Below are 12,688 nucleotides of genomic sequence, written 5' to 3'. Positions count from 1 at the left end.
TAAATGTTCCAAGGTTTAATAAGAATAGAACAATTTTTCAGATGTCTGGAGATTTGAACATTTGGTCCCTAGACATTTAAAAATTGTTTTATTTCGATAGGGATTACAGTTCGTTTTTTTTTTTAAATTAAGGTTCGAGAACAATCATATATTTTATTCAACCTAATACGTAGCTTAAAAGATGTTATATTTTTTTAAACCTAAGTCGAATGGCCGAAATATGAATTCGGTCAAATGTGTATTTGGTAAAATGTGTGCTCAGCCAAATGTGTATTGGTCAAAAGTCCTAACCCCGTTAATATTAATATTAAGTGTTTAAATATGTAGGATCTTGGATAACAGGTAAAAATATTTAGAAGATAATTTTATAATTGATCTTAATTTTGTTTTTTAGACATTAGCGTTCAATTATTCGGATGTAGACCGCCTGAAGCCTAGCTGTCTATCGATTATCGAGCTGAATGCTGTGAATCAATAGACAAGTGTACACTGAGCATTTACCACTCTATGTACCCCGACGAATGACAGATTGCTAGGCTTGAGGCGCTTTTCATCCGAATTTTTGAATGTTAATCACTGAAACACGACTTCAGTCACGATTTTGTCGCTGTTAATTTTTCACTTACTTTATCACAATCATATTTTGAATTTTTTGTTAGATATTGTCGTACGTTCTAAATAATAGTATATAATATATATGTGGTAGTATTATGTCTCTTTTATAATTCTAATGAGGAGAGCTATTAAATATAACGCTTATTTTGTAATAAGTCTTGATCAGTTTATAGAACTTATTGAGACGAATATGTCAATACTATCTTTTTATGATACATGGCTAATGTGTAGGTACAAGATATTATTAAAGTTACTTTGTTCGTCTTCTTCAATTAATGTTCAAATATTGAAAAATATAAATACATATATGAAAGGTGGAATATCTAAGTATTTGAATAGTTGAACATTTAAGTACCTGTTTGGAAATTTCCAAAACCTCAACATTTTCAACGTCCATTGTTAATGTTTGCTAAACTATTAGCTATGGCTATGTCCTAAAAGTGATATAACTACAGAGTAATATACACTTCCGTCATAAAGCTTTTAAGGCTCAAGCATGAACACTCCGAGCCCTTAGCACAAGTATTTTTGTCTCGTAGAAATAATACTTCATTTAAGCAAAGTACAACTCCTTACGACTATGTAAACTTGCATATTCTCTTTCCATATAGTAACGTAGCTTCCGCGATTCAACGGCTGTTGCTAGAAGCGTTGTCCTAAGCGTTTTCTTCAGTTTACAACAGATCGTTGAGAAGTTCTTATAAAAGCATGCACAGGCGGCAACGGTTGCGAGATCGTTCCTCTTTGTAAACGGCGTCATTCAGTTTAAACACTCAGCCCATAAGCCGGACTTGGTCCTCCCCCATCTTTTCTTGCTTCGTAAGCTACCTTTCTAGCTACAGGGCCGCCAACAGTCGCGAAATAAGGAGAACGACGTATTCAACGGACGTTAAATTTACCGAGATAGTGGCATGCAAATGCGTGAACACGTCGAAGGTATCATAGAATATTTTTTCTTTTAGAGAAGGACAAAATGTCGTGGGTAATTTTATTAGTATTTCGTTGCAGGCATTCGTTAAAGCTGAAACGAAACAGAAACACTTATCGGCTGGAAGGAGTATAATTAATTTTCCTTTGTTTCGTGTCACATTCATCTTTTTCGTTGACGGAGTGCGTTATCAATTTTGTCGCAAGCTGTAACAGGCAATTTTTCATTTCATCATACGGACAACGGTTGTCGATTCTTCCTAACGAATCGGATTCGAAATGCCCTCGTGTTCCGTGAAATCTAAACGCAACTAAACGCGATTCAATAACTGAGGCAATATGAAATATATGGGGTTGAAAAAGGGTCAAGGACTTTAGAAGCTTATAGTACTCACAGAGAGGAATAAAAAATGTCTAATCAATATAGATCCTAAAATGGGTCTCTTTTAAGCAAAATCAATTTTTATTTATTCTTCGAAGTACTGATTGTAAACAGAAAAATTGGTTAAGGGGAGAGACTTAAGTAACGGGCCAAAAAAGTCGATTTCTTTTTTAATGCATAAAGCAATGCTTTTATATCTCAGGAATGTGCTGTAAATATTTTAGATTGAAATTTTAGTCGTTTTTGAAAGAAGACTCTTGCTTGCACTACTGAATTCTCTGAAACGAAAACTTTTAACTCGTTTTTCTTAAAACCACATTTTTAAAATTGGCGTGCAGCATAACTCAAAAAACAATTAATCGACTGAGCTGATCTAAAGCATACATGTGTATACTCATAAGTTGTTTATCGTACGAATTTTTTTAGTTCATAATATTATTTATTCAAACTATATTTATTGCGTAATTAAAGTAAAAAATTTATGGAAATATCATTCCTCTGCTTTCAGAACCGCGTATTATTATTAATGTTGTATGTTTTAAATAAGATTTAAGTTCATACGATGCCTATAATCGAGTCGCCCGAGACAGGAAATTAATTCCGCTTTCCTTTGGTCTACCATTTCCTCCCACACCTAGCACCAGTTCTTCAGGCCCAGCACCCTTTAGCAATAGAACCCCTCCTTGGTACATGTACGTACGTATACCAAACATCTTTCAGCTTTTCAGCCATCTTTTGAGTAGATTTTTTGAATAGATCTTTTGCGGCGTGTATCGAATAGACAATCGATGTCTCACTGGTGAAAACATAGAAAAAAGGGCCTGCAGCACAAAAAGCTGTCTAAAGAAATGGTGGTGGGTGTGGGAGGAAACGACAGAAGGAAAGGGCAAATTCGTTTCTTGTCTCAGAATGGACTGATTTTAGTTCTATGAAGAAAAAAGCTCCGTTTGATTTTTTCTTCTAGATTACATTATAAATAGATGCTAGACTACAAGAGAATAGTATTTATTATTTCAGACAAAGCCAATAAATTGTAATAGAAAGAACTATTTATATTCTGAAATGTTGGAGAATGTGTATGAAAAGTGACAAATTTTATCAAAGCTTTATGCCATTAAAAAATCGAGAAAATCATTTTTCTTTTTAACTATTGACTTGAGTCTCCCTCCTTAATGGTGTATTAGTTTAATGCTATAGGATGTATGAAAACGTATATTAATAATATCAATAAATATTATTAAATACATGTAATATACATTTCTATTTAAAAATGTACGTTAATCTGTGATCCATAGATGTGTTTTGGATTGAAATGAAAGAAAGACATATGTATCAGACACCTGTAATGAATATGAAAGCGAAATTTTGTATCTTTGATAAAAGAACTGATTTTAGGATACCATGTTTCTGTAACATTTTTATTCTCCTAAGTGAGTGCTACAAATGTCAAAATTTTCGCACCATCTTTTTAAAATATCCTTTATTCATTAGAGGCACCATCGAAATTTTCATTTTTAATTCACAGTTTTCCGAAAAATACAACAAAAGACGCACGAGCTCTTCAAACATACGGTAATAGCATTAAAATGGAGTTTGCGATTTTCAAGCTTTTGTAGGTTCGCAAATTCCGCGTCAGCAGTTATTAACTAATTCCGTTCAATACTTTGGTTGGTAAAAGTGCTGAATTTTTTGCGATTTCGTGCATGCTTCCTAAATACATACAGGATTACTGCTAATTAATTTTCAGTAATGCGCATGTTTTGGTTTTTGCGGTGAAGTTTTTGCTGTATTTGGTTGGATGATTACCGAGTCGGCTATATTTATGTAAAGCTTGATTTATTTACAGAAAAATTACGGTCCCTGTCGAGTGTAATTATTCAGGTGCGGTGCGCTCATGTTGCCTGCCACTTATAAAACACTCTATGTGCCCGCGTTATTCCCGTACGAATGAACTCGATTAATGCACGACGTTGGCGGAACGATAGGGAAAAGTTAAGAGAACCGTGTATTTGTTGGGGTTGAAAACGCTGTATGTACGTGTAAGCGCTCTGACGCGATCACGCAAATTAGAAGCCAACACGGCAATCGGTATGTCAGCGATTTTTGAATACCCTTTCGCTATTATATTCCGCACGATCATGGAGCTTCATTAAAATTGAGGGTGGCATAGTGGATAACCCATGCCAAGGGTTAACAGCCTCAGATGTTATCTAACGAGATTCTGTGGAATGATAAAATTGGAATAGCTGAGAACTATTGGGCATATATCAGGCATATACCGACAAGTGCTTCGTAATTGATGCGATCTTCACACTGGGTTATACATATGTATTTACGCGTGATGTAGTCACTAATTTTCATTTCCTCAGATTGAGCGATTTCACACTTTTAGATATTCAGGTGCTCTTATATTCACAATAAATAACTTGGCAATTCTCAAGGTATATGTATTATATATTATATATTAGTATATAAATAGACTATATTTGAGAGACTATATTTGCTTCAATCTCGTGGTTTCCAGTTGCTGAAAGAAAACTGTCTACCTTCCTGTAAATATGCTCAAATACTATCATTTTTGTACAGTTTAACTATTAGATGCAGATTTTTGTGTATTTGTGAGAAATGTAAATGTGTAACAAAATATAAAATGCAAGTGTAGTGTGTATGTACAGTATGCAAAATATTCAAAATAAGTAATCGTGGTTGAATCTCTAAATCTTTTTGTATTCTGCAATACAGGGTGTTTCAAAGTTATTTTAAAATTGATTTTGAATTTTATTCAAGTATGAATATATGAACATACACTGTTAGTCGGTTTAACTTTATCGACATAGAACACATATACATAGTTTATAAACTGCTTGTTATTTTGATCCATTTTGGTCGCTTTTCACTCCACAATGGTAGTTTGGAAGCTAAATCGCTGTTAGCTATGAATGCTTGAATATCTGTTTCATAGTTTGCAAATACATATTAAACGAAGTAGTGGCGTTATAAACCATTTGCGACTCGAAAACTATGAATATAAATAATAAAAAGACATACTTTCTGTTAACTGTTCTGTTAGCTACACATCGAGTGAATTTGCAAGGATTGCAACGAATAATAAAAACTATCAATTTTTAACATATTCTGATTGTTAAATATTCTTTTCTCTTGCAATGTAAATACTGTTTTCTTTTATAATTTATGAGGAAGTTTATCAGGATACAACTAGTAGTAGCCAAGTCTATTTTGAAACTTAATTCTATGGTGAACAGATAATGAATTAACTAACAATAAAGGCACTCAGTTTTGTCTTCTGTAACCATGGTAGATGTATTATACAGAATAGTAGTTTACACAGATTTCTGTTATTACTGGTTATTAATGGTAAATGTATTTATTCAATAAGATTAGAACTATATGTATAGTTTGTCCAAATTCAAAAAGACAAATTGGTGCATAAATATAAAAGTATAACGTTTTTAAGTAGTTACTTATATCAAACCTATAGCAAAGAAAGTTACCTACATCATGGAGTACAATGACTCAAGAAATTGTTCAAATACTGGACCGAAACATTGACCATTTTTAAATATATCGTAACTCCGAGAAAAGAAATCTGGAGTTATTTTAAAGGGCGAATTTTCTAATTACACTTCCCTATGTTGAATTTTTATGAAGATTGTTTTTTTTAAGAAGCAGATGGGGAATGACGATAGTTTTTCTCTAAAAAATTGTCAAAATTCTTTGGTTCCTTGTAAAACTTTTTCCACGTTTAAAGTCATCACATTTCAAAAATCTCACAATTACAAAAACCTCATAGAAATTGATGTGCAATCTTTTGTTGTCGAATTGTTCTACTAATTATACATATTCACGTAACTCTAAATTGCGACCTTAATGCTATTGCATTGTGGTACAGTGTTATGACAACAAAAATCATGGCTTGTAATGTAACAGGAAAGTGTACTTTAAGACTACAGGGGAAGAACTCGATAAGTTCATTTTCTGCTTGTTATATCATCTGGTAGCTAAAAGGGAGTATTTTTATAAGGCACAGTTAAAGAATGCAAATCTGGACAAGTTCAAAGATATAACCATTTTCACAATAGTTGCAGAGGGAAATAACTTGACAAGTACATGTTAAATAGAGAAAAATTTTGATAAGTCAACGAGAAACTCAAAGTTATTAAAGAGTTTTTAATTATTGCAGTGAAGAACGTTGGATGTACTGATTGTATGATTCGTTTTCGCGAGATTAATTTAGAATGTTTCAAACTTTAAAATTGCTTTCGTATGAAGTTTGGAAAATGTGACTTATTAAGTTCTTTTCCTATGTTCTTCATTTCGAATGACGTGGTATTAGAATATATCCAGAATACAAATTGACCTCGACTCTGAACACTGGTGATACACTAGACATTTACTTTGGCATGGTGTACGTGTCAAAAACTGGAAATAATTTTCAGAATGTCTTTGATGATACATTTTTCTATTTATTATATTGTGCTATAAAAAATCGTATGAAAATTGTTGTGTCAGTTCCAATCAGAGTCGAAATATTTTAATAATTATCTAGGAAAATTGCACATTGTGTATTTGCAGACGAAATCCATACAATATGCCACGTAGGATATCTGCACGGTTTATTCTACGAATATTTGGAAATTGTGCTTTGTAATGGCGCACGCACGGATACCAATAGATCCATTGGCTTATGAAATTTGAAGCGATCTCGTAGTTACATGGAAATGAGCGAAATAGGTTCGCTCACCTCTGCTCTGGTAAATAGACTGACTTTATAGAACGCTTCAAGTATTTGCTCAGGTTTAAATTTTTGTATTTGAACCATTTCGAATACTCGTTAATTCCTGGCAGAAGGTAAAGTTCGGTGGTACAGTTGTAATTAGTTAGAGGTAAGCTAAAACGTTTTTGGACATTGAAGCTTGTACATTTTCGAGCTTGAGCGCGCTTCCTAGCGTGCGAACCCTTGACGGGTGTTCAAAAGTTTATCGTAAAATTTCTGTTGTTAATTAATTTTTAAATACAGCAATAAATGCATTAAAACTTGAAAATTTCTAAACATGCGTATTTTTGTTTTTTGTTGTGTACACAGTTGCATGCATGGTTTTGCTAAGAAATAGAGCAACAATTTGCAAGTGGAATATATCAAATATATTTTCTGAAATAACTGAAATCTTGAAAATCTGTTTATGAATCTAAATGTATTATTCCAAAATATATATTTAACCATTTAAATAACTGATGTATACGAAATAGATTCTAAGTCTGAGTTTAAACCGAGCAAAGAAATGTTTGTTTTTCTCTCTCTTTAACGAAATTCATTTATTTTTATTTATTTGTCCATTTTATTTATTTATAATAATTGAATTTTTTTGAAATGGGAGAAAAATGAACATTCGTTCACTTGGTCTATGGCCCGATATACATGTACATGAGCGATATTTTGACGCACGATCTCCTTGCCATCATATGTTTGCCTTCGTTGTTTGTAATTGGAAAAACAAAAAAAACATGATCGCAACGAGATCGTGCGTCAAAATATTGCTCCTATGCATCGACCCTAAACCTACTATAAGGTACTGTACAAAATATGTTTTTCACCGTCTAATGTGAAGGCTAATTTCAATTTCTTTAACCATGAACATTTGCTAGTAAAAATAAATATTGTCTAAATATTTTTGACTATTCAAGAAATACGCAAAATTTCATCAAAATTGACGTCTGTATCTATTTCTTAAATATATTTCTAAAGTACCACAGATCCTATAGCTGTGCTTTGCTTCCTGGGAACAAAAGATTTCTGATATTTAAATATTTTAATATTTCAATTTTCTTATCAAACTTTCAAGTACACCAATATTTCAATATTCAAACTTTCAAATACCTAATGTAGTAATAAAACTAAGAGTTAAATAAAGAAACAGTATTCTAGAAGTAACTATTGTGTAACCAGTCACACGAACGTTTACTTCTGTAGACAGAGCGCGTTTGAAATAAAACTTCGAAAATGTTAATCACAGGGCAGGTATTTTTACGTCAACGTGTAATTTTGTAACGAGAACATTTCTTTTACATAGTAACAGAAACGTTGGCCGACAGTCGTCCCTGTAGGTGTATTACAGTGTCGTTGGTTCACCTATCTCGGGGTCAGACCGGATATTAAAAGCTTCTCTGATACTCGAAAGCCAAGCGTTATAGGTTGTGTCACAACACGAGATGCAATAACGTGACAAGGAAGTATTCAGAAAAATATCCGTAGGTTATTGCTATACTTTGATGTTTATTCGCGAAGCGGATATCGATTGCAAACATACGCTCACACTGGATATGGATATTGGTGGAATCCTATTAATCTCGACTAACTGGTAGTACAGGTATTTAACGGTTCAAGGAAGACTAGAATTACTTTGGTTCGTTCTTGTTGTAGCAGAATCTTCTCCGTTCCCGTTAGTTAAAGTTAGCTAGAAGTTCGTAACAAAGGATATGGTACTTGCTGAATGGGACCAATAATAGGATAGTAGACAAAAGACACGTGGTAATGTAATCCACGAAGAAACTCCATTCCACTTTACGCGGAAATAAATTATCTGTGGAGAATTTATTGCGTTGAATAGTGCTCGAAAAATAAAGTGTCTGCTTTCACCATTTTTACGAGTAAGTTATGGTTCTAGCGAACTGGATCATGATAATTAAATTTATTTTATAAATTTCGATGGTACGTTTTTAATAGATTTAATCTAGGTTCATCCTTAAAAGACACAGCCTAGACTGAGGAACCTTAGCTTAATTAAGAGTTAAACTAGATATAATTCAAACTTAAGACAAACTTAAACTTAATCTAGACCTAATGTATATACGTACATAGAATCTACACTTAATTTCGATTTATATAGATTTTATAGACCAACTCCAGATTTAGTCGTGACATTGACAGATTTAATAAACACTTCGAATTTTTAATCCAATTTTCTGAACCGAATAGCATACATTGTTTTCCCTGGAAAATTTCTATTTGTTAAAGTTCAGTCTAACAGGTAGATCATCTTCAGTTTGTTCGTAACATGTATACAAATTTGTTCCAGAATCGTAAAATTTGTGTTATTCTTTGTTCATAGGAAACGAGATCCTATATCGCGATGAAATGGGGAATCTCGTGATCTACAATGTCTCATCGAAGGAGCCGAGAATACTACTGAGCTCAAATAATTCAGTAAGTTCAATTTTTCACATTGTTTTACGTCTTGTTATCATAAAATATTACTTCGATCTATAGGTACTATTTTCTTGTGCATTGTGTTGAATGATCATAAGAAAATTCAGAAGTTATATTACAGTGTTCTCTGCCTGCTACATCTTATTGATAGTATACAGAGAAAAATTCTTTTACTGTTCCTTTTTTACTAACTTTTTTATGTCTACTATATCACTTTAATATATATATATATGCACTGCCTTTGAAGTATTTATATTGTTATTATAATATTAATTATGTATTTTCCTCTCGTTAGTTGTTTTATATTTAGCACACAATTCGTATTATTAGTTATTACTACATAAGAATAATAGTAACACGAATAATATCATTTCATTTTAACAATTTTCATTAAAAAGTTTCATCCATCGTATTTAAATACGCGTTTTAACTTTTAAGGGGTTAACCTCAATACGATAATAATTGGAATGTAAAAACGAGGTACGATATACATTCCCAATTTTCAGTATAAGATCGTTCCTATTTAAATAAGGACAATAATGAAAATGTACCATATGGAATCTCTCAGACTCCATGTCAATAGTTAAAAGTTAAGAACAGAAACCCAAATTAGCAATTATTTTTTATATTTCGCAGGCCCTGTTATCGAGTTTCAACCATCAATTGTCTGCTGATCGAAAGTATCTTCTGCTTGCCATCGACTACCAGAAGGTAATGTACCACATACTTATTACACCTGTGTCAATGCGCGCTCAGAGTATCCTGACTTTCGTTATTGTGAAAAAGGGTGATTTTCATCGCAATCGAAGCCGACCGCGAGTAAAATTTCAATGCTACGCGGCTTGAAATGCGAATAAGTTTCGATCCGGCTGACCACGAAATTATCCCACGCGATAAGTCCCGATCAATAGTCGCATATGCAGCCATTTGCATCAGCTCACAAAATATGAATCGTACCTACAGTTGAAACGCATACGAATTGCATAGTAGGCGCTATCGATCTCGAAGAGGATGTATCATTATATCGTCGTTTATTCGTCATTCGCTTCATACATACTAAAAGATCTGCAGCCTCTTGGACGGGTCATTGATAGTCGAACCAGTTTGCGAATGAAAATAGAGTGTTCTTATTGGGAGGGAAATCATATCTCGGGACGGTTGTTTTATCACACTGGAAGTATACATTTGCATATAAATGAATTGAGCCAGTTGCAAAAAGGATTCACGTTTTTTGTCGATCAGATCATCTGGAGTTCTCGAACGTGGCTCGGAAAACATTGGTTGGCGAATATCGCTTTTAAATTTCAATCCTGTCGCTCTGTTTGCATTCTAATATTCGAGTATTATTATAGCCAGTAGGTATAAGTAAAGAGAATGGTGCAGTAACGTGTAATAATCGAATTTAAGTATCTCCTCATATTTTGTGCAGGATATAAACAATACATAGGTGGTAATATTTTAAAGAATGGTAATGGAGTTTAAATGGAACACAAAATGTTGTATGAGATAATGTCTGACCTGCCCTCATTTTGCAATAACGATGCCTTATAGTTAATATATCTAGATGGTAAACTGATAGTAGGAGGATTTAGTAATTTATTAATATATACACTTATTAAATTTCCAATCTGAGGATTCTGTAATGTTACATATATCGAATGACAGGAATACAGCAAAAAAGACATAATACATTTTATCGTATTTCTTATGGTTTAACTTTTATAAAGCTTTAGACATCTTAGATGTTAATATGAAGTGGATCTCAGATTTTTAAAGGTTTATAAAAATTAAATCGTAAGAGATACATGAAAATGTATTAAGTCTTTTTTGCTTTGTTCCTGTCTCCCAATGTATTTGTAAAATTACAGAATCCTCTGATTGTTAATTTAGTATATAGGTACGTTAACTTTAAGGGATTACTATTGCAAGATGGAGGCAGATTGGACTTTATGTAGTCATAAAATATTTTGTATTTCAGTTGAATTCCTCTACCACCCTTTAAAATATTATCCTACATGTACGGTGCGCAATATCGAATATCTTTCATTAGTTTTTGTTCGATGTATGGTTTACGTTAGGCGATGGAAAGTTGTAAAAACATGTGCTTGCAGAACATATCGCTTCTGCGTGAAAAGTAAACCAATTTTCCGACGTTTCTAGAATTATATTGATGCTGAAAGTACGTCGAATTCATTGCAGCAAATATGCGCGCAGGAGTGCTTCTTCTGTGCACGTTGATTCTGAGGGCGTATCGAGCGTATTGGTGGCCTAGTTCGAGATAGCAATAGCCGAAAAAGTGATAGCAATTGCGAGGTTGAAATTTTTCGAATGCCCTAGCAAAAGTCTGATGCATTGGCATTTGCAGGAGACGTAGCTAAATTCAAAGTTAACCTAGACCTAATACAGGTTCAAAACAGGTTTCTATTTAACCTACATCTGACTTATTCAGAGTCGAATATTCTGAAGTTAAACTAACTCCGTTTATAAATCAGAAGGAACACGGATCTAATGGACACTTAACCTAGACTCGGCCTAGACTTAATTTAAGTCCCTTTCTGCGTAATCTGGATCTAACTTATTCATTGTCTATAACGTTCTAATCGGAACTTAATTCAAATTTAACCCTCAGCTGAGGTTCAAATTAACTTTGAAATTGAACTAAACATATGTATAATTCATATTTTGGATTAGGTAACTACTATTAGGTAACTAGATTGAATTAAATGAAATTAAGATTCAGTCTGTAAATATTTAACACACGTCTAAAATTCTATGTCACCATGTCTGAACAAACCGAATAGAACGAAGATTAATAAATAATATTGGCAAGTGATTGCTTTGTTTTTAATCCTTTATATATTACATGCAGTCAAAGTCAAAAGTGAGTATACAGCTTATAGGAATGAAGTTCCAATATTATTTGTGTATAGCATCTTACCTAAAATTCAGTTAACATTATGAATAGTTTATAATACTCAAGGCATGCCACAAGTATAAATGGAGTCACAAACATGGGAATAAAATTTGTTAAATTCTTATTCTTATTCTCATTAAGTTACGTTGTACATCAACCTGTTTTAAACTTGAAATTAATACTTCCTGCCATGATTATGTTATAATTTCCTTAATTTTTGACATACATAAATGAACACATTTGTCTACGGTTACCTGAATAGTGTGTTTAACAGGGAAATTGTTATTCTCCTTCATTCGGAAAATGACTCCAAACATTTGGTCCCTAATGTAACATTTATGGAAAGTTTTCTAGTTCTTCAGTTTGACTAGGATAAAATGAAAAATATCGTACACCTTATTTCCTAGTGTCTCATATTTCCAGTAACAGTAAACACCTAGTGCAGATTTCAAGTATTTAGGAATCTTGTATCGCGCCATACGCACGATTATTCTTGAAACACATGTTCAACGTAATTCCAGCTGCAGAATGTTAAACAACAGTATGCGTGGAGTACCAGATACACGCTAAATACCATATAATACCTGACATGCATAGTGTCTGCACAGGTCGGCGGTATTGCAAG

At 33.0% G+C, this 12,688-nt stretch overlaps 1 protein-coding gene across 5 annotated transcripts in view; it reads left to right on the top strand.

Moving 5' to 3' along the window:
- LOC143177133 (venom dipeptidyl peptidase 4) overlaps positions 1 to 12,688 on the top strand; it is a 280,040-nt gene that overhangs the window by 61,206 nt on the left and 206,146 nt on the right. For all 5 annotated transcript variants that reach the window (XM_076374932.1, XM_076374931.1, XM_076374930.1 and 2 more), the window contains exons 4-5: positions 9,052 to 9,146; positions 9,786 to 9,860. In XM_076374932.1, coding sequence (XP_076231047.1) covers positions 9,052 to 9,146; positions 9,786 to 9,860 — 170 coding nt within the window. The remainder of the gene's footprint in view (positions 1 to 9,051; positions 9,147 to 9,785; positions 9,861 to 12,688) is intronic.

Source organism: Calliopsis andreniformis, chromosome 3 (genome assembly GCF_051401765.1).
Source record: "Calliopsis andreniformis isolate RMS-2024a chromosome 3, iyCalAndr_principal, whole genome shotgun sequence".
Lineage (NCBI taxonomy): Eukaryota > Metazoa > Arthropoda > Insecta > Hymenoptera > Andrenidae > Calliopsis > Calliopsis andreniformis.
This window is presented reverse-complemented; position numbering and strand designations above follow the sequence as displayed.